At 46.0% G+C, this 23,634-nt stretch overlaps 3 protein-coding genes across 3 annotated transcripts; 1 reads left to right on the forward strand and 2 right to left on the reverse strand.

Moving 5' to 3' along the window:
• Positions 1 to 5,146: 5,146 nt before the first annotated feature.
• EV420DRAFT_1273185 (uncharacterized protein) lies at positions 5,147 to 5,858 on the reverse strand (the record flags this gene model as incomplete). Its single annotated transcript, XM_060467743.1, has 2 exons — positions 5,147 to 5,514; positions 5,570 to 5,858. The coding sequence occupies 2 exons, from the start codon at positions 5,856 to 5,858 to the stop codon at positions 5,147 to 5,149; spliced, it is 657 nt and encodes a 218-aa protein (XP_060328569.1).
• A 3,578-nt stretch (positions 5,859 to 9,436) lies between these two features.
• Positions 9,437 to 10,288, reverse strand: EV420DRAFT_1481623 (uncharacterized protein; the record flags this gene model as incomplete). Its single annotated transcript, XM_060469789.1, has 6 exons — positions 9,437 to 9,510; positions 9,579 to 9,620; positions 9,673 to 9,784; positions 9,835 to 9,951; positions 10,011 to 10,070; positions 10,103 to 10,288. The coding sequence occupies 6 exons, from the start codon at positions 10,286 to 10,288 to the stop codon at positions 9,437 to 9,439; spliced, it is 591 nt and encodes a 196-aa protein (XP_060328570.1).
• A 3,864-nt stretch (positions 10,289 to 14,152) lies between these two features.
• On the forward strand, positions 14,153 to 16,382 carry EV420DRAFT_1645056 (uncharacterized protein; the record flags this gene model as incomplete). The annotated part of the gene is made up of 3 exons (XM_060477731.1): positions 14,153 to 14,207; positions 14,260 to 14,515; positions 15,917 to 16,382. 3 exons carry the CDS (start codon positions 14,153 to 14,155, stop codon positions 16,380 to 16,382), a joined length of 777 nt encoding a protein of 258 aa, XP_060328571.1.
• Positions 16,383 to 23,634: the final 7,252 nt, after the last annotated feature.

Raw genomic sequence — 23,634 nt, forward strand, 5'->3', positions numbered from 1 at the left:
CACGTGACAATCAATGGACCCATCGCACGAGCCTGATCGGTATTCGGAACCGACCGATCCCAGGCATCTCCCTGTCATGAGTACTCTGTCCGCAACAAGAAGGACACCTCACCTGGACTCAAGATGTGGCCGTTGATTAGATAGAGAGGAAGGAGGACTGTCAGCGCGTTACATCAAAGGCCAGCAAACCCGATATACCCCCCCAACATCCCTCATGGAATAAGCCGACTATATGCGCATGCGCTATTCCGCTCTCTCGTATCTCCCTCGCGCAAGCCCACTCCGCTCTTCTCCGACCGAGCGGCAGAGACGTTGCCAAGTATGCTCTATCTGCATCCTGATATGCTCGTCACGGCCATTATCCCGTATGAAGCAGAGACGATCTCTCGGGGTGTTGTCTCAGGCGGAACAAATGGACACTGGCAATGGAATTTCGTGAGTATGCTCACCTCCTTCTGAGCCAACGCTTCATTCGCTCATCTTTATGGGAACAGACCTTTCACATACAAGCTGACGGGGAGGAATGAGTATGCCGTGTCGCTAGACCACTGAGATTTCGAGCCAAGGACGAGTCATATGTTGCGTAGAAATTGTTGACGCGTTATGCAACATTACATATCTTGCCTGTGTCTAATTCTTTCAATGATATCGAGTAGCCAATCAGGCCACAGGGACTCAGCATTCCTGACTATTCGGCAATTCGTAGAGAACCTAAGAATGAGCGAGGTTATACCTGGAACGTTAAAAAGGCATAAGGCCTCGCTACCCTGAGCCCATCCACCGTCCAACGACTCTTAGCACACAGAACCATATCTCTTCGCTGCATGTAGGGCATGAATAAATACGAAGAGACACCATGAAGCAGTGCCACCCAACTACCTGGTAACGCAGAAACATGGATAGAAGCAACACGATTTCAATGAATCGAAACTGAAGAAAAGTATACATCGCGGACAGAGTTAGGCTAACATTGCATCCGCAAGAAATCACAACCTCGGAACAGCGAGCGAAATGAAGGACAACCAACAACCACACCCTATTCAGTGAGTTAATTTCGTACCTCTTTCTGAAAATTCCCATTATAGACATCGACAAATGTACCCATACAAAAAGCCTATAATTGGTACGTCAAGAACCCGGAATTGAACCCTGAATGGTATATAGTATACCAACTCCAGCATTCTTCCTTGACTCCAGAAAGCTATCATACCAACCAACAAAAGAGCGAGGATGAGTCATAAGTCAATTCAAATCCCAACGGGAATTAGAAAAAGAAAGACCTATTCAGCATTCACGCCATCATGGGACAGTGAATCGAACCCTAATCGGATCGACTAAATGAACAAGAGCTCCTCAGCCATATCCCGGCAAATATCAATACATGAATTCATCTAGAGGGGAGGTGGCTCGAATGTAGATAATTCAATCCCTCTGTGCAAGGAGAACGCATAACCGAGTCCCAATCCAACACCTCCGGAGGAACAAATCAAAACCGTCTGGTGAACTCAGACGTTTGGAAAAGCGGAAAAACAAGTTCTCTGTAATCAAGGTAAGATCCTTACTCGAATACAAAATTCCTAACAAAACCGCCCAGACCAAACCAAAAAAGTCCGAAATCTGCATGAAATCGGATGTTGGGAATCGAACCCTTAATCGGGTACGAAGCGCAGCTTCGCCATACACCCGCAAAAGAAGCTGGGAAATACTGATTCATGGGAGGGCCCACACCCTGCCATCTCTCGAAGCACTAGAAAAACAACTTCTTCGGGCATTATTCTCGCACAGGGAATCGAACTCGAGTTGCGAAGGATGTCGTAGTAGCCATTATACAAGACATGACATGGAAGATGTCGAAAGGAAAAAGAGGGCATGTTCGAGACCTGGGGAATCGGATTCCAACCAGAGTTTCAGAGTAAGAACACTTCAATGACAGTCGTCCAGAAGAACTAGGTGAGGTGATCAATTCAGATTTGACTTGTCCTTGAGAACGACCTCGTAAACATCAAACAGAAATGTACGGATTTATTCACTCTTCCTTCATACATCGCAAATACCCTACTATCACTCAGACCACTGATTCGGACATGGACACGTCCATCACCAACCAGAAATTGGACGAGTCCAACCAGAAAATGTGATCAGGTCGAACATGAATGGTACTCCTTATTGAGCAGCACCGCACCAGTCGCAAAACCATGTACTACTACCATTCAGAATCAGGCGATTGAAACTCCAGCATTGCACAACAGATATAGCTATTACACGATACCATACGTACTTCATCTCGCAACGTTATCAAGCACATTCAGTTTAATGAAGTGGCTGTATACTTAATTACTTTGAAGTAATTTCCCACGGAAAAACGGGAATCTGAGGAAGGAACGAATGATTGAAATACCGCATCGAAAAATATTTTCAGCCAATGAATATTCTGATATGGGGAATTGAACCCCACGTTGTATTCATAGCCATTCGACCAGAGGAAGATAGCAGGGATACACACACATACCAACAATCATTCAGTATACCAATTATAGCAAGAAACTACGAAACGACCAAGAATGTCGGTCTGAAATCTCACTATTTTCGGATTTGAATTCTCAGGAAACGGATTCAACGATTTACCCACAATCAAATTGGAGAAATATAAAAGTAACTGCCTGCCATTTTATTCCATTGGGATATAGGGAAATGAACCCCAGTTCACAGGAATACCTGTTGGACCATAATACCCATACATTAAAAGCACAAGGCTGTCGGTTTAGTCTCATTTTTCAAATGAAATGTCAACTAGTATTTGCCTGACCATTCGAAAGATTTCCTGTACCAACACCCAGTACCATTTAAAGTCCGGCGTTCGCTCTAATCAAAAAGCCGTCCACACTGCTTACCAGGAAACAGTGTATGATACCAGTTTTGTCTCGAGTCAGAACCTTCCAAGAAGGAGGAACTTGTTATCGCAGATGAGGAATCTTTATACTGAATAAAGAGCCATCCGAAGCGTTAATACTCAGACCACGCAGAGAGAAAGACATCCACAGCAAAACCAAGTCGGCCTGAATTTCAAGTGGTATCGAATAAAATAATTTCCTCTTTAATCGCCTATTAGAATGCAGGGGGTCGAACCCTAGGAAATCGAATCGCAGGTAGCTCCGCTTAACCATATCCTCGTAAAGAACTGGGGCGCATTCCGCACTGAACGTTAAAATGGCTATGTAACCAGCAAGCAGAAGTCACACCGTCCACTCCGATATCCCTAAAGTTATTTCCTTCGCTAAGACAGGGATACAAGTGGATTTAATATCTAGAGAAAGAGGCGCCTCTCTTGGAAGGAAAACAATCAAAAGGGAGCGGTACCGCCGCTGTATCCGGATATAGGAGAACCGAAACCGGAGTTTCTATCTTAACCACTGAACGATACTATGCGTGCATACGGAGAATGAAGTGCAGCGACCGTTTCCTACATTGTGAATTCCGCAACAGTGGACTGACGCTGACCGGTGGAGAGCTGGGCGCATTTGTTATTGATCCGAACAATCATTCACCGCGACCCATTCGTGGGTTTCATCACTCCCCAAGTTTTACGGGAGAGCTGTAGCGGGTAGGCACGGTGAATTCCGCGTTTATAGATGCGTTCGCGCGTTTGCGTTAAATGTATTTGCGTGTGCATTATCATGCATGCGTTGGAACAAATGCGTTTGCGTTTTGTTTGATGCATTGATGCGTTTGATGCGTGTGCGTGCGTGACAGAGGTGCGTTTTTTACGCTGTGTTATTGTATGGGCATGATAAGAGCTATTAAATGGTCTCGAAAAAAGAGAACTTAGACTAGTGCCGCACAATCATGGAGTAGATATTGACTACCTGAACTTAATTTACAATTTATTTATCTCCCTTCTGGATATACATTTGGATTGTGAGCATTTTTAGGGTCCAAATGTAAGTGCTTTTGACTTGTATTATCCATCGAATGTGGCATTAGGTCACTGATCAGTCACTTCAAGTTATTATTTACATTAACAGTGTTGCTGTTAAAACAAACAATTTTATGAGTACCCCGACATTATCAGAAGGTCTCAAACGCTGTTTGCTAAGCCTGGAGTATCGAAGAGCATGTTGTGGGCTTGACTGCACTCAAAACGCAGCCTAACGCACCTCAACGCACCCATCACAAACCTGTCACAGTCACATGCGTGAATTCGTTCTATTTTGACCCCATGCATTGTATCCAGTAACGCACGTATGAGGTCCTGCTAGGTGCGTATTTGAGATTCAATTCATGTGCGAGATGCATTCTGACTTGACTATCGATCTTGTCTTGCGGGATGACATGCGAAGCATTTTCTAAGGTGCAAGTGCATGTAACAAGCCTTGATTTTACATATACTGTCCTATTTCGACCGTAGCTTCACGGGGTGTTACGCGTTATGCTTTATGGCCGTCGGACCATAGCTTCATTCACCGAGAAATGTCATAAAATTACCATATTTAGGACGTCCGGTGATAGCCGGACCCGAAAATTTGCCATATTCAGCGAGTACTACCTCTCAGAAGGGCTTGTTACGCGTTACGAATTACCGATAGCTTCACTTCATGGGGTACCGTTACGCGTTACGTGAATTAACGGTCGAAATCGTACAGTATTGTGAGTTGCAATACATTTACACGAAGCTGGCTGGGCAGCGAAGCCTTTTCAGGGGAGTAAGTGTAATAACATCCTGGTCTAAAACGCACAAGATCGCGTGAAAACGCACCCAAACACATATCACTCAAGCGCAGCAAACGCAAGAGAACGCAAAAAAGCATCGGAAAAACGCGAAATTCTCCCGGCCCCTGCTGGAGCAGGAACCTGAGTTGTTAATGTGTCGGTGGATGACTCGGCGTCGTAATGGAATACAGCTGTAGGCCGCTGTGGCATCTGATTGGATGGATGGAAGAAATCGCTGGGATGCGCCATCATCGATGGAGTTGCTGGTCCAGTTGGATTTTGGCGTCGCCGGTGAAGGTAAAATACCAGCGACGCCGCCAATATGACCAATGCCAAAACCCCTACTGCAATGGCACCTCCGAACGTTTTGGCTGAGTTTGAGGAGGATATGGCGGCGAAAGAAAGAGCGGAAGGAGCTCCTGATGACGGTGAAAAAAGTTTACTCGAAATAACTGAACCTTGTTTTGTGGACAAGCTTGGCAGCAGGATAGACGACTGAGTGTTCCTTCAAGAAGTGAGCACGAAATCGAGTGATCATGCCAAGGACGTACGTATAAACCACATAATCAAAAACAATATATGACGGCTCCGTCCCCGTAGTCTCTATGAGCAACGTATGATATTCGTCGCTCAAAGATGCATTGCTATATGCCAGAACATCGTATTCAAATTGATATGTCCCGTCAGAATTATGGCTATAGCTTCCTACGACTTCTCCGTCCATTCGGAAATCACATATCGCATCGCTCACAACTCCCGTGCTCTTTGGATAGTTCGAGATGATGAGGTAGACATATATCGCAGAGCCTGAGAACGACATTTGGTCTAAGAATGTCTTCAGAACAAAAACCAAGGAGCACACCACGGAATGAAAGCCGAGCGGTTGTATTTCCCAGAGATGGATAGTATGTGACCCCAGTCCATGTGCCGTTCATCGCCAATGAGTGGTCCAGCACAACGGGGCAATCGTTGCAATGGGAGGCGTTCTTCCACACGAGTTCGCTCCCGTTCGAAGGTTGACTGGCCGAACTATAGTCTACTTGGAACCCAGTCAGCTCATCCCCGAGCGTATCATCAATGGTATGGTTGAACAACTCTCTCGCCACGATGCAGTTCAGGAGCAGAAGGGGAAGTAGAGTGAAGAACACCATCAAAGAAGACGCAGCGAATTCCGCCGCAGACAAATCCACGGCAGCGATGTCGTGGGAAACTAAAGACTTCGTATAGAGCTCATGGCAGTGGCAAGGCCAAGATAGGCAAGTACTGAATTTACAAAGCAACGCTTCTCACACAGTACGTGATATTGTGGATCAAAGAAAGTCTGGCTGGTGAAGATACTTGATCATGGGATCCCGGAAGAGATATAGCCGTGGTAAGAAATATGTAGAGACTGAAGGAGGAGTAAGACGGTTTGCTCATGGTAACAGGATATCTATGTTGCAGTTAAAACGCGGTGATACAGTTGATGGAGTGTAGACGTACCATCGGTCGTAGTAATGCTTATGTTTTGATCAAAACGACCGAAGCACGGCAACGGAGAATCGAATTCACTTATCGAAGCCCCGTGATCGCGAGCATCAAGAACTCATGGCCCTGATAAAGGAAAACCGGTAGGTCGGCGCGGTAAATATAGCCAGTTACTCACTTAACAGTTGATGACACGATTGAGCCCAGTGTGAGCAGACAATATAACGTTCCGCCACACATTTAAGAACCGGATCGACTGACTGCGAGCCTGGGGGTGGGTTGGCATACGTTCGGCTTGCCGACGTATCACGTTGATCTAGGCATGATATCGGAGCTATGCGAGCATTGGAAAGAAAAGAATATGTACTGGTTTTGACATAGCCTTCGCTCTCCGCAGCGACGCAAGGCGTAGTTAGTTGGGTGTTCTGACTACTACGATGAGATTGTTCAGGCGGCGTAGTAGTATTAATCGAATGAATTGACGTACAAAACAAATTCTACCGAGTCCGGGGAGTGGGTTCAAAGCCGGTCAAAAGGAAAAGCCAAAGAATTAGACAGAATTCACGTACTGGAATTTTCACAGGACTATTTGGAGCGAACATAATGAAGCATTGTCGTATTTGAGTTTATGAACTTTGACGTTTATTAAAGAGAGATACACTTGGAGAAAATGGAACCATACCGGTGCGGCAGAGGCGATAATAAAGAAACATCCCCTTCGGGCTCATTCCAAGTTGACTAAGGAGCGACCTGGTCGCAGGAAGGTACGTGAACCTGCAGGCAGGACGTACTCACGAAATAAAACCGTGCCAATGAACAATCGCTGTTGGCTTACGGAAGAAATAGAATCATTCCCGTAGAATGGAGGAGGTCGCTGTTCCAGTTGCCTCTTAGACGGCATTATGTGCTCTGTGCTAGTAAACTCATAATGTCAGTCACGTCGGAAAGGAAATATTCTCGTCTATATCCAGCGTGTTGTGTTTTGCTTTTTGACAGCGTGACGGTTAACTAGACTTCCGTTACTTGACTACGAGACCTGGCTTAATTCCACAAGGGCAAACGACGATAGTGGTATAATCGGACGGTCGAGCATAGCAGGCGAACGAGTGAGAAAAGGTTCAACGACGGTACTAGATCCTTATGCGGAATCAGAGAAACTGCCGCCTGGAGATTGTTAAAACGAAGAAAACCCGGTGCCTGGACTGATAGTGCAGTACGATAAGCGTTGTGGTTGATCAACAAATCGAATACCTCCAGAGGGAAAGATCCGGAGCCAATCAGCCTTTGAGTGAAGTAAAGAGTAAAAATTTCACCTCTGACCAATGATGTTTCGTCCTGATCAAGTGCCGCGGAGGGGTACTGTCCTTCATTTTTGGGCTCGACGGGGACTAGTACCGAGGCATCGAAGACAGAACGTCCTTCAATATCGCGTTATGGCGCGTGATGGTGGTGGTCGGAAAGGAAGCCAGTACCGGGCCGGTCTCCGAAATGTCTGCTGATCTCTTTCCACAAGGAGCTGGGGACCTCAAATCTCTGTATGAGGCCATAATCGATACTACGTTCCCTTCGCTAGACCTCATGCGAAGTCCGTCTTGTTCTGGATCCCAATCTATGGATATGTTTTATTTGTAGTCGTCTTCCTCCGGGGAGTGTGCATCTTCTTTTGGGCTCTCTGAGAATATCATTCTTCGACATCTCTCTCGAAACTTAGGATTGTCGATGAGAAGGCTTGGTTTTTGACTTGGAAAACGCTAAAGCGCAACTACGTACGGCAGTTTAGTGCCTAACTGCTTTTCAACAAGTGTAGAAGACTTCGTCTAGGGTGATTTCTCGACGTAATCTATGAGTACGAGTGTCTCGCTGGGTTCCTGGTGCTGATATTGATCTCTTCTCATGCGTGGTTTGTTCTTCGATGGAATAATGATAGTACTGGTCTGTCATGGCAATGCGAAGCCAATTTTTCCGCTCTTAGGAACGGCGGTTTACATATCAAAATTACTCTGAGGATACAAATCCTCTTGTAAGCCGGACGATGTGAAATATTTGGCTGGAAAATAACTCATGAAGCAGACGTTTTATTTATTGAGAATTATGCGCAAACACAAGGAAAATCTCCTCTTGGTGAGCTGTCTCGCAATTTAACTGTTTCATTTCCTTGCCTGATAGCTCGGACAGGAACATCGCATTTCCTTCTCGCATACGGTAACATAGCACCACTGACGTACTAGCTGTTATGGTGTACTTCCCCTGGCTATGGCGGAACTTGGCAAATCGTTCGTATCATTGTTCAAATGTTTCTTTCAGGCTTGTGAAGTCTGCGTTAAGCAGAACGACCCCATCACGAGAGAGCGAAAACCATGTGGAAAGCCACTCGTGTTGATGAACATGTATTGCTCAGTAATTCCTCGAAAGCCTCGAGTAAGGGGTGGACACTGGTTAACGTCAAATGAAAGGAAATCAAATTATCGCCACCTCCACTTTTGGTTGGTGAAGATTCCCCGTTCCGACGCCCGGTACCGTTTACGACGCTAGTATTTTCTCCAATCAAGAAGCCGTCCAAGCTGCGTAACAAAGAAGAGATGTGACGGTAACGAAGTATTTAATCTGGTGCGCGTCCCATTAAGTCACCGGAATGACGAACTCACATTAGGAGATGAGGAATCTCAATCTTACAAAAGGATACATCCGAATCATAAAAACACAGATCACGCCAGCAGAACAACATCTACAGTACACACCGTCCACAGCACACACGGGTCAACGCGAATCTCAATTGTAGTTGAATAAGATAAAAAACATCAGAATTCTACCATTAGGATGTAGGGAATCGAACGGGAAGTAATCAAATGCCAAGTACCCCCCTTAGCCACATCCATACAGAGAATCATTATATACCTCGAACCAAGAGGAGTCCAACTACACATGCACTAGGAAGGGGGGGAAATGATATCGACGCTGCCCATGTACTGCCCAATGTGGGCGTAAGGAACTGAACCTCAACAAGGCATGTTGCGCAAGGTGACAGGAGCACATTCACAGAATGACGCTGGGGAATAGCTAGTTACATGCCTGGACGCGAGTCAGACATAATAGTCCATTGAATAATATATGCTCGGCTCTGCTGAATTCACGGTTCATGGTGAGTAATCGGGATAGACAAGATGACAAAGCCATTTACCTGCACTCGTTGAGTCAAATTCTTGACATCCTTTAACAACAGGACGAGCGTGTCGCATATAGCATGCCCCAGAGAATGGATGCATTACCATTCAATCGCAGGGTCGGTAGTTGTCCAGAAGTATCGCACTCTCAGTATGACCGGATGGAGACAATTACCTGTACGTAGATCACGACGCGTGTTCAACGGTTTCAACGTTCACGTTCAACCTGTGGGCAGCCTTTACCTGAGTGGCAGAGAGACGAACAGATTTCGAGATTGAGGATACCTGCAGCGAGCGAGCATCTACCATATTGTGAGAATAAAGAGAAAATACGTACTAGAGGGCAAGCGTGCCGTCTTTTTCGTCTCCTGCCTCTGCGTATACTCCTCCAAGAACATTTCAATGTATCGCTGGTGAAAGTCACCATCACGCATTATGGTGATGAAGACCTGCATAGAGACAAGAAGGCTGTCATTCACTATCATCTCCACGTACGGACTTTCAAACCTAGTTTTCGCCCAGAGAACCAGCCGCTATGGGTGCGGTGTTGAGTAAGGGCGACACGATGAAGGGATTTGAGGGTCAATCGTTGCGCGCATGAGAAATTGACGTCGGCCTATAGTCTAGATGGAGAGATTTCGGGAAAGTTACAAAGCAGATGGGCAAATGACACACTTCCTTTACTGTAGGGAGAGCTAACAACAGAACTGAAGGCCATTGTCGACCGTGGTCGGGCTAGAACAAGGCTAGAATCGCATCATTCGTACTTCGGCAATAGTTCCATGGGAAGACGGGACGAAATAGGACGTGAAGTGAGCTAGAAGGCCACTGGTAGGAGACGTGGTGGTTGTTGGCAGAGAGGTGACCATCGCGTTATGCGTGACAATCAATGACGCGTTGCACAAGCCTGATCGGCATCCGGAACCGGCCGACCCTGAGCATCTCCGTGACATGGGCACTCTGTTAGCATTAAACTTGGACGCCCAACCGTGGACAGATCAACAGAATAGACTCTTCAACAAGGAGATCCCGCCTGGATTCAAGATGTGGCCAATGATTTCTTAGGGAGGAAGGACTGTCAGCGTGTAGCACCATAGGCTTGCAAATCCGATACGCGCCCCCACATCTCTCATGGAATAAGCCGACTATATGCGCATCTGCAGACACCGCTCCACTCCTCTCCGACCGGCGGAGGCGTTGCCAAGCACACTCTATCTACACCTTAATATGCTCGACATGGCCATTATCCCATATGAAACAGACGATCTCTCGGGGCGTTGTCGCAGACAGAACGAACAGTCACATTAGCAACAGAATTTTGTAAGTATACTCGCCTCCTTCTGAGCCAGCATTTTATTCACTCATCTTTATGGGCACAGAGATTTCACATACAAGTTGATGGGGAGGAATGGGTATGCTGTGTCGCAAGATAGAGGACTGAGATTTTCGTGCCAAGGACAAGTCATACGTTGCATAGAAACTGTCGACACGATATGCAAGATTCCATATCTTGCCTGTGCCTAATTTTTTCGATGATATCGAGTAGCCAATCAGTGACTCAGCATTATGCATAGAGAATTTGAGCATGAGCGAGGTTATACCTGGAACATTTAAAAGCCATAATGCCTCGCTACCCTGTGCCCATACACTGTCCAACGACTTGTAGCACACAGAACCATACAAAGGCTTTCTTCACCACAGGTCTGGCATGAATAAACATGAAGAGTCACCATGAAGCAATGTGCAACCGCTTGGTAACATTGAAACATAGATAGAAGCAACATGACTTCAATGTATCAATATTGAAGAAAAGTATACACCACAGACAGAGTTAGGCTAATATATCGTCCACAAGAACTCACAACCTTAGAACGGCGAGCCAAATGAAGGACAACCAACAATTACACCATATCCAGTGAGTCAGCTTCCTATTCTTGTACCTCTGTCAGTTGCTTTTCCTTTCTGAAAATTCCCGCTAAAGACCTTGACCAATGTACCCCTAACGATATCCATAAAAAAGTCAAGAGTTTCATGTCAAGAACCCAGACAGGGAACCGAACCCTGATTGGTTCCCATTGTACCAACTCTGACATTCGGCCTTGACTTCTGAAAGCTATCATGCCCACAAATGAGTGAGGATGAGTCATAAATCAATTCAAATCCCAATGGGAATTAGAAAAAAGAAAGCCCTAGGAAGGGTTCACGCCATCATGGGACAGGGAATCGAACCCTGATTGGAACGACTAAATGAACAGGGGCTTGTCAGCCATATCCCTGCGAAGATCAATACAGGAATTCCTTGAGAAGAAAACTGTCTCTGACTTGAATAATCCAAGTCTCCCTCCCTCCAAGACAAATGCATATCCGTGTCCTAATTCAATATCCCCAGGTTCCCGAGCAACTGAACCAAAAATTACTTATCGAACCAGAGGCTTCATCGGCAATGGGAGAAGCCTACTCTGTCAGCAAGTAAGATGCATCCTCGGACCTTGAACCCCTAGCAATAAAAAAAGTCATCTATCAAATTCAAATCGGTTAGTGGGAATCAAACCCTTCATCAGGCAAACACCGCAGCTTAGGCATACATCTGTGAAAGAAACCTGGAAATACTAATTAGTGGGAGGACCATATTTAAACATCTCTTGAAGCACGAAAGGGCTGTGTTTATACATGCAGCTCTCATAGAGGGAATTGAAATCTGACCACAGTTTCAAAATAATACTTATCCTTGAGTACAAGCTCATAAACTGAAAGCTAAAAAGTCCACACTGACTCACTATTTCTTTTACACCTCACACGAGGAGAAATGTCTAGTGAGGATTTCACCATCTTTCAGGTTGATGGATTTTACATGGACTCTTGGGTCATCACGAAACAAAAAAGCGAAATGGTTGAATATGACTAGTAAAAATACCAGTCCTGTCGCAAAACAAAAATCAAGCAATCAAGTACATTGAAACAGAAATAGGATGCAGGAGATTGAAACCAAGCACTACACGGCAGATATAGCCAGTACACGATATTATCTGTGCATTACACTTGATACTTAGCACTGTTATTAAGCATATCGGATTTCCATATAAATCCAAGGAAGAGGTGGTACTTACTGTGAAATCATTCCATATGGAAGAGCAGTAATCTAATAAAAGATGCAATAATTGAAATATCAAAATTTAATGTGCAAGCACCAAAGAAGACCACCTGTATTCTGATATAGGGAATTGAACCCCATGTATGCCTAACCATTAAACCAGAGAAGGACAGAAGGAATACACAGACATACCCATAAAGCATTTAAGTTCTTAGTCATAATAAGAAGCTACCAAACAACCAAGACAGTTGTCTGGAATCTCAATATTTCACTTCAAGCCATGGGTCAACAAACAAAAGGGAAAAATACTGACTTGGAACAAACTCAATGGTATATAGGGAATTGAACCCCCACCAGCAGCCACGGCTACGATGTTATATTCCCCACAAGTCAGAAGCACAAGGGTCATGGTTTACCAGCCAATTCTAAATGAAAACCTTGTTACAATTTTTTTTCTTTTTCTTATCTTATCCAAGCATCTATCTTATCTTCAGTGCTTAGACAGACAGTTCACATGCCTTAACCAGTTGCTTGTCTTGCAATACTGCGACAACTGGTTGCTGCACAACTTTACCTGTTTCATGCATGTTCACTGAACATAGTATACTATTATTAGCACAGACCTACCTGTATTTAAGTAGAGCCTTCACTGGTCTAAACCCCAGCTTCGGCTAAGGTTAATATACCCAACTCAAACTCATTGCTCCATGACTATCTAAGTAGTAACTAGCTCATCCAACAAGCATTGCCACAGGGATCAGGCTGAAACCACCAAAGTGCGAGTGGCAGCCCCTTGTTTGACATTGTTTGTGAGTTGGTGGCTAACATTTAGCCGAAGCTTGCTTCACAACGTTCATGACCCTCACACCTTCCGAAACAATCACCATTGCCATTACCGGTATGCTCCTCATAGCCACCATCACTATCTTCCTTGCAGGAGTAGCTATCGGATACTTGGGACACCGCTATCAACAAAGACGAGCCCGACTACCCATACAATGACCACCCATGGACCAGATACCCACACATTACATACCAACCACCCCATCCCCCACATATCCAACACTCCATGATGGCAGACCCATCGAACCCCAAATTCCCGGATGGCAAAGATCTGCAATTGTCCATGACATTGCCAGGCCCATATACTGTCCCCCCCCCCCCGAGACCAGAGGCATTGATTGAAGACATCTATTCACTCGACTTCAAGTACAGAGAAAAAGAAAGGATTGCTACAGTGAACGAAAGATGCAGTAACAGGCAAAGGGAAGACAAAGGAGATGACACCAGTCCAAGAAGAGAAGTGGACATCACCAATGGGCATAGCATTCCCTCTACCTGCTGGACAGACCCCTGGTCATTCAGTTCCACAGAAGGGGGAATACGAATTTGAAGTGAGACCCCCATTGATGAAGAAGAGGACACTGAGTCCTATCATCCATGCTCCACAACCCCAACCAGCAGCTCTATGGAGTTCCCCTGAAGAATTGTGGGCAAACTTGAATGTCTGGGGCCAGGATCAGAGTGGGACCTCGAACAATACTACCACGAGTCAAGTGCAGGAGACCGCACCAGATTCCCCAGCCCAGTCACCCCAACAACCAAAAGAGGAGGATGGCCCAGCACATCTATCAACACCCATGCATTTGACAACTTCACATTTCCCTCTGAACCTGCCTGCACTGACTTGACCACCCTCGGCAGCCTCGGTGGTCATCAAAGTATCATGACCAGGCTTGAGAATCAGCATGAGGATGTCCTGGCCATCATCAAGGATGACAGTGAGGACAATAGGAACCGAGAGACCAATGACAAGGCTCAGCAGATTCACAGTGGTGGACTTCACCAGCTCAGTATGGGGAACACAGAAGGAGGAAGCACCAATGGTGTACACACCCACTCCGAGCAACGAGTGGCAAGACAAGGAAGAAGAGAAGCAGGACAAGGCAATGCAAGACATCACTGACTGCTTCAGGATGGAGGATCTGGTGGAAACCACCCTCCAGGAGAAAGAGGACCAAATAACAACCCTACTCTTTGAAGAAATAAGGGAGGGATGCATGAATGACCTAAAGGAGGACTTGAAGTGGTACGCAACCGAAGGCAGGGAGGACTATTGAGACGCGAAGAGTAGGGTGGACTATAACCTAGCATACCAAATATTACGATGGGATGAACACATGGTGGCAGTCACCATCTGGAACAAGTATCACCTGGCCAACAAAATGACTGAGATACAAACCTACCAGAGGCCCAAGCCCCTACTGCAATCACTGCCAAAATCGGCATCAACAGCAAGCATCCCAATATAACAGAAACCGTTTGCCAGAGGCAGAGGACCAGAAGCTGGTCCCAGCTGACAAACAGGCCCTTCACCAATGCATTGGCAATCACTGGCACCACCGAAACCGAGTGGGCCACCACCAAGCCAAAACCCTTCTTTATGCTCACTATCCCAACCACCGAATCCACCAGGAGGAGGACCCCCATCCTGATGGACCCCTGATGATGATGATGATGAATATCCATGGTGCAATCTGAAGCCGACCATCATCTGTTGGAATTATTGCAGTGGGAGGCTTGCAGTAGGAATAATACCTAATTGTTAGCTATTAGAGCTCCTAATGAGCTCCTTATATACTACGAAAAGTATCTAGAATATTCTACCAAAGTAACTAAATATATCTGAGTATCATGACAAATGAGTAAGCCAAAGCTTCGGGAATCTTCTGGCATAAGCTTGAAGTTGCAAATCCCAACATCATCTGAGACCCAGTACCATTCAAAGGAGTCAGAATGGACATTGACAGTGTCATGAATTCACCCCTATTTTTTGCCTTATCTTATCTTATCACACCAACTCATCATTTGACTCTCATCATCATTCCTCATACCTGATCTGCATCATTCATGACCCACCTGGTCACACTGCTCACATGCATGATCCATTTGATGGCCCTTAAATCCGATCATACTTCTATGGGCCTGACCCTCCTTTACCCAGTCATGCTTCTTAAGGTTGACTGTGTGCACTTAATGGAGTATGAAGACTCAGTCATATAGTTACAGAAGATAGTGCCATACAGATGCTAGTCTTCTTACTTGCAGGAGGACTTCTCCCATACCAAGCACCATATGATACAGAAGACAGCGATGCATTGGGACAGTACACACTAGTAAATACCATAATGTATTTAAGAAGAGCCTCGCTGTGGTCTTACACCCCAGCTTTGGCTAAAGTTATATACTCCTAACTTTTCATGCAGAAACTCCCTGTTTCATGTCTAAGAACTATCGTTCCTGACCTAGTGATTGCAATGCCCTCTATCACACTGAATCACTGAATGCAAGTGACAGTTTAGAGGCAAACATTGTTCAATCCAAGTTAGTGCATTACAGACAGATTCTTCAACCATTGTCAAATCTATTTCGAAGTACATTACAAATACTTCCAGTCCAACCCACACCGGGTGGCCTTCTGCATCACCAGGTTTGAAGATGATGCACTCGAGTGCTGGAATCACCAGAGTGATTACTTCCTTGACCAGCATGCCAACCCGGCCCATACGAGGTACCCCAGATATGAGGCTCTCAAAGCAGCCGTACAGCAGAGATTCTGGAAAGGACACCACCAGGACCTGAAGTATCAGGAGTGGGAGGCGTTGAGGCAGTCTAGCTTCAAGAGCATGGAAGAATTCTTCCAGAAGTTCGAGGAACTCACTAAAGACACTGGAAAGCTGGGAATCGATGCTGACATGCTTTGCATAGCCCAAAATGGCACCCGCAAGACCTTGCAGGACATCATCTATCACTCCAAGGAAGCCCCCCTGACCATGTACAATGAATGGAAGCAACAGGTCAAACAGATTGACCTGAACTACCATGTCCACCATGCCAAGTTCAGCAATGGACCGGCACCCAGAAGCAAGACCCCCTTGAACAACAACTCAAGTTGAGGCAACCAACACCAGTCAACCAGAAAAGCTAACAGTCCTGGAAATACCGGTCACAAAAAGGACAGTATGGGAACGATGTATAGGGGACAGGGAGAGCCCATGGCGATTGACAAGTTATGCAAAGACAACTTATGCTTCAAGTGTGGACTACGAGGACATCGCAGGTACGAAAACAAGTGCCCCAACGACAAGTCCAAATGGAAGAAGGTCAAGTTACTGCCGAGGAAGAAGCCTAACATACAGAGGCTGTGAGCACTGCTGGAAGAAGCTGAAAAGGAAGAGGTCGAAAGCACCATAAAGGCCAACAACAAGAAGGAGGCAAAGGAGTTGTCAAAAGATGAGCCAGCAGCACTGATGAGCCTCCAGGCTCTGTATGCTCAGAATTCACGGATTTTACCAGATATTTAATTCTCCAGCCACCACACAAACCTACTATTTCAATCCTGGCAATATTGCTTAATGCCACCAATTATCCTTCCTCACTTGTACCCCACATCAATTATGTGCCTCTTTCATTAATTTCACCAGTCTTCTTTCATTAATTCTGCCAGGCACCTGATTGTTGATCTCACGGATTTAGAATCCCATCTTATTGCCTAGCACAGCCGCAATTCCGCAGCACAGCCACAATTCTGCAGCTCCAATAGCAATTCCATGGCATTAGCTTTAATACTGTGACCTTTCCTCAGTCTTTACTAAGGCTGTTATACTGCCAAGAGATTGCTGCAAGCATCTACTTCAGTACACTTGCTTCAATGTACTTTGCCACAGCAACACAGCAGCTCAAAATTCCGGAGATTGGTGGCATTCTTGCTAATCACTTCATCTATATATGGTAAAGCCATATGGGTGCTGTTACTTTAGAACCTTGGGAACATGTGTTTGGTATCATTTCTTACCAATCTATGTACTATGGACTTACTAAGGACTCGCTTCAAGTATTCTAAATTTATTCCAGGCATGTAGTATAAAAGCTAGTATACACCATGGAAAATAGGTGGTGGCAGAGACACACAGGTTATCAATGACAAGTAACTAAGTTGCTACAACCGCTATCTCTTGTACCCACTAGGAGACAGACAATAACAGCATAGTCACTCTGAGTTATACTCTCTGTCACGGCTTTTATTCTAATGGTATTGGTGTATGCTCATATTGTGCCAATACATGGAATTTCGTGTCCACAACTCGCTTTTATCTTTTATTCTGCCAGCACCGTTTCACTTTCACCAGCCAGCATCGTTTTACCAGTCTTCACTTTCTACGTTGCCATCGTTTCACCCCAGTTCAGCTCAGTACAGTTACATCCTCATGTGGACACAGATTAGGATCATTATTGCTGCCAGCAGTGTCTGTCATGGAATTTCGGTCAACAGTTTCAGTATAGGACCTTCAGTCACAGTATTTGTTATCTTGCTGTCAGTTTCAGTATAGGATAGTCTCTGTGTAGACTCAGGATCAGTATCAGTTTCATTTTATCACAGTTAACCTCAGCCCAGTTTTAGTCTCAGCCTTGCCCAGTATCAGTCATCATTTTGCTGCCACTAGCTTCCTCTTCATATTTCTGCCAGCCAGTCTCTCTTCATTTTACCACCAGTTTCTTGACTACAGTCTTCATCTCTTGCCATCACGGTATTTGTTATCTTGCCAATGGTATTTCTCTTTGATGGCATTTCCATTAATTCTGCCAAATCTGCCCATGGCTTTTACTAGTTAATTGCCGTCACTTTGTTCACAGTTTGCCGGTATTCCCAGTTATACTGGATTCCATTCCTTCTCGTCTATTGAGACCCTTCCCGGCTTACAGCCAATGCTTTCTAGTACTCGTTTGTTAAGAGTACTACTCCGCTGACTGAAAAGTCGCAGTGTATACTTGTGTTCTTGAGGAATTCATCACATGGAGGTGCATCAAAACACTCACAAAGCCTTTATTGCTGCTACACGCCATTTGCCATGAACTCCTCTAGAGTTGTGGTTTTTGCCATTGCCACAGAAGTTTAGGCTCATCAGCACACTAAGTGCTTCAACGTCGTTGGCAAAGGACTTAGTTTCTCATGGTACAAGCTTATTCACTGCTGGTCAGACTTATAATACTTTTGTAGGTACACCGTTTGAACAATATACAAATTTTTATGCTCTGCTCACCATCAAGACAACTAAGGAAGAAGAAGCACAGGAATCAGCAGGTGTAGAAGGGGACTTCCACCTTTGTGCTGGCATAGACCACCAGACTGATAAAGGACCCCAAGGGCAGGCATTGCCCCTGACACAGAAAACAGGCTTGAGTAGCCTCACAGCAAAAGGCCCAGGTAAGTTGCCTCATGAAGCGATAAAGATGGGAGGCAAGTCACCCTGTGGATAGACTCTGCCTGACTTGGGGAAAGTTCCAGATGCAATGGAGAGCCCCCCTCACCAGGACAAGAGAGGAGATCCCATACCCCATGGCCAGAAAATCGGACTGGGAAGAGGAAGAGCGGGTGAGTCAATGAACCAAAAGGAGCCCTCCCACTGAGTAAGCCTGAGAATGCATGAGGCAGCAGAGAAAGGCGCAGAGCCTGGAGGGGAGGCAATATCTATGTGCTGAGCCATGGGGACAGAGTATGGCCAGGATGACAAGAAGACCAAACATTTGAATGAGCCAGATTGCGAGTACAAGGTATGTCTTCCACCCATAAAAGTAGTCAAGTGGACCATAATGGTTGAAGAAGTGGAAGACTATTATGGTTTTACCCCTATTCTCCTTATCTTATCTTATCCTTATCTCCAGGAACTACAGACTGCACCATCTTATCTCTCAGGCCTACAATGTTCCTTTGGCATATCTTTTACCTGGTTGCCATCCTCCAATCCACAGCTGCCACACCCAGATGACCGATGACCCACATGCACCATCACCCTTCTCCTGATGGCATCATGCTTCTTAATGGTTGGGCAAGAGTCAACTGCTAGTCGAGGGCAGTCTACAGGATGTGGCCTATTCAGATGGAGCCCTGCGCAGATGCAGGTGATATCCACTCTTTACTCTCATTTGTTGGGAACACACTTCTTTTAGTGTCCTCACTCCTCATTCATTACAAGGTGCACTTCTTGCTGCACGCACCCTAGTAGGTACTATTCTTAGTATGAGTCTAATGTGTATTTAAGCTAGCCTACACTGTGGCCTTAGACCCCAGCTTTGGCTAAGGTTATATACTCCTAACTCTTACAAGCTCCTTGCTTTCACTATCTAAGTGATGCCCTAACTTCTCGCACTCTACCAAATGCCTCTCTAACACTGAATCACTGAACGTGAGTGACAGGATAGAGACCAGCCTTGGTTTAGATTAGAGTTAGTGCATAACATTTAGCTGAAGCTTGCCCTCAATACCCTTATCATCTTCAAACAGTAACCATACTGCTTCAAGGCAGTCACTGTTATACTTTCAAAGAAAAACCTTCTGCCCATTATTTAAAACAGCACCCACCATACCTCGAGACCTGAAACATTCATTGTGGTACAATGAACTGTATGCCTCTCACCCCCTCAGACCACACTGCCATTATCTTCAGAAGTACCTTCATTACCTTGATACTGCTAACTGCAATCACAGTTGTCCATTTTACCCAACCAACCCGATGCCCAAGAGCACTGACCCCTGGAAGAGGGAGAATACACGGACTCAATGGCTCATCCACAGGAACCTCACAGACAGGAAGCACCGTCTGGCTCAGGTCAATCACACCCCGGCCAAGGGGGGAGTGAAACACACTTCAACCTCCCTTACCTGATGGAGAAGACCGAGCCTCCACGTTCGAGTTTTCGAGTGAGGATCAGCAAGATGGTGAAGGCAAAGAATCCCTTTGGGAAGAAGAGCTCAGATGACTCTGCATTCCACCTGATGACCGAGATGACCGAACAGATTCCAGGTTTACAGTCGAGTACTGGACCAATACAGAGGGATCCTGGGATGCCACAACCTGGGGCAATGACAATGACTCCAGGGAGCCATCAGTCACCTCCACTGAGTTATCAGCAGCTGTCCCAGGGTTCGACGACAATGGAGAGCACCTCTATCAGAGAGGAATGAGTGGGTTCTACATTGACGTATTCAACCGAATTGTCCATGGATGAACTGGGTGAAGAACCACCTTCGAAGAAGGTGAAAACCCGTTCCTCCCTGCCCAGGAATGAGGAAAGTTTTGGGGAGTGGGCGATGCAGGAGAACATCAAAGAGATGAATCCCCAGAGCCAGAATGGCACGATGCCCCAACCTCCCTCTCCTTGTACACCCCTGATGGAACTTATAGAGTTGAAGAACCCCCTTCATGGTGGGACGACGATTCTGTCCATGAGTCAGACTTTGTCTGGCCACCCCCTCGACCCAAATCCAAAGTCCTTCCCCAAAACTTCATCACCATCGCCAACCTTAGAGACTTTGCAGAGCCTCGATTTGCCCACATCTCAGAGACTTCCACCAATGATGCCGTCGAAGATGGACCTGATGATGTCGCATTCACTGAGTACTCCAACAGTAATAATGAGGAGCTTCCAGAGTACTACACCCACCCAGGACCCCCGATTAGTGCAGGCCAGTGGGTCATCTTCCCAGGAGATACACTCAAGGGAGACAGAGTCCTTGACTGGTTTGCCAGAGATCAACCCTTTCTGGACCCTATCATCCTCCTGAACTGCATCCCAAGGGAGCTTGACCAGACCTCTCCCCATCCATACCCCTATTGCAACTGTTCCACTTGCCAGTGCCTCAGAACCCTGGCCATCGACGAGTATGAGAGAGCCCAACCCCCCATCGAGCTCAAGCCCTTCCTTGCACCAGAAGGAGGGTTCTTACCTGATGGATACAATGGGGGTTTCCTCCCCCTCCACGATCTATGGCCCTGGATCTGGAGATGTGAAGATGCCCTGGAGATCTGGGATGAGTACTACAGATACCTCAGGGGCATATGGGATTGGAACAATGACTGGCATGCAGGATACAGGATATTCTCCAGATACCAGGTCATTGGCTTTCCACCTGACCATGACAACAGGACGGATCCCTGGACCCGAGCTGTTGATGTGCTCAGTAATGGCGAGTGACTAAAGGCTAGTGAATGGATATGAACACCACAAACACCAAACCCTCTATTACTCTACACAAATCACCAAATATATTGAATTCAGGCATTTCAAGTATGATAGAAGCACTCTACAGACTTCAATAATCAAGGGAAGTTGTTATAAAGACGTTTATTTGTTACTAGTGAGCTATACAAAGGTACTACTCACACTAGTGGGGTTGTTAAGACACAATTGAATGTAATAGTGACTTGTTTGGAGCTACTGCACTCGCTCTGACTGAAACTGCTTTGAACTAGTGGCTCTCTTGGCCCTATACTGCTTCCTACAAGTGATAGACACTCGACTAGTCACTGCTTTGGTGAGGTTAAGCACAAAAGCCTTTAATTGGGGCACTAGTTACTGACTAGTAGGTCACAATCATGGGGATGGCTTGCCTGCCTGCACATGCACCTACTCTACTACTTATATACTGACTAGTAAGGTACAATTGAAGTATAAATAAACCAGGTAAAGGGTATTATTGGTAAGAATTTCTTGGCTAGTCACGAGTAAATAGTGAATGATCATGCAATACATGGTCTAGAGGTAGTTTCTTGATTACTAGTGGGTCCAGGAACTCTGTGAGTGGTCCTCTTCTGCACCCTCGGCCCAACAATGCTCCACTGGTGTCACAGATAAGCTCCGATTCCAGTGTTCATGCCTGTAGCAGCTGTTCGATCATGATTGAAAATGGAACCTGGCTATACTAGTACCAACCAGAATAGATCTCAATTGCCCTAGTCAGATCTGGGCTGCTGGCTTCTTTCACTAATTCATTTCTAAGTCCCGTTAGAGACTGCCGCATGACTAGTCAAACTGTCTTAGGCATTCCTGCTCAGATCATTCCACTAGTGACTGTACTTTCACAAGATCTGTGTATTCTGCTTCTTGTTGGATACTCTCATAGCTACCCTTGTCTACTAGTGACCGTTATTCAATGACTTGTACTAGTATTCGAGGTACTAGTCATGCCAGCTTATAGGCTTGACCCACTAGTGGTATTGTGCCTAAGTCCTGGCTTGACTAGTAGCTTTCTGGCTTGACTATCAGCTCGAAGCCTCCACTATAGTCCTCTAGTTATGACTAGTCAGGGATAGATATGCACTAGTATTATTACAAAATCGCAAAATCAAGGTGTGAACATGTGGCTAGCATATCACTGGCTTGGTCATTGCCCAACAATCCTGAGAGGGTGAGCCCCATAGCTCCCCCAGTAGAACCCCCTCTGACAACCCACCCAAGTTCATCCAGGGTTCAAGCACAGGAGCTTATGGACCAGCAAATATATGACCTGTCATGGCAGCAGATGCTAGAATGGACAAGCAGATGATTGTGGTACAATGTGAATTGGACCACGTCTGACCAAGGATGAGTGTATAATGCCACAGAACTGGGATCTGACCTGGAGGATAGAATACTCCGCACCAAAACCTGGTATCACACTGCCATTGACTAGAACATAATACACCCTGACTGTCCCATAGCACCAGGAAGATGCTACAGTGAGGAATCATTCCCTAACCTGGGAATAGTAGGCCCAGAAAATCTGATCTCTGATATGGCCTGGGCACCATCCAGTGCCTTAGGGCTGGAAGCCGGAGGAGGAGGTACTTTTCATGCTCGAAGCATGGGCAGAGAACCTTTGCAATCAGCACCAACAGGGGGAACCAGTGGGCCAGCACCAGCCACACCTGGAGGAGGTGGCTGCAGACCAGGAGACCCAGAAGGAGGTGGTGGAGGAGGACCTCCACCTATACCTGCCCAACCTCCCGTTTGACCACCATCACCTCATAGTGATCAAAATCTTCGATCACTACCATGACCTGCCAATCCTCCTCTACCCTCTGACCCACCGGTTGGGTGGGTCATTACCGATGGACAACCCAACCTCTGGGGAAATGTGAAACCAATGTTAATTGAGGTCCCTGACAAATTCTATGGGAAGGCCAGCAACCTAGACCATTTCTTCAACCACTGCAAATACTACTTTGAGGTCTTCGCCCAATACTTCACACTTAATGAAGCACATGGGTATGGCCCAAGTCAAGTACTCTTTGCAGCCCACCGGTTCGGTGGGAAAGCGATGAGCTGGTGGGTCCATCAGCAGCAGCACTACAAGGACCCACACAGCGGGAGACACCACCTTCCCTCTTG

This window comes from Desarmillaria tabescens (assembly GCF_030435595.1).
Source record: "Desarmillaria tabescens strain CCBAS 213 chromosome Unknown EV420scaffold_27, whole genome shotgun sequence".
Taxonomy (NCBI): Eukaryota; Fungi; Basidiomycota; class Agaricomycetes; order Agaricales; family Physalacriaceae; genus Desarmillaria; species Desarmillaria tabescens.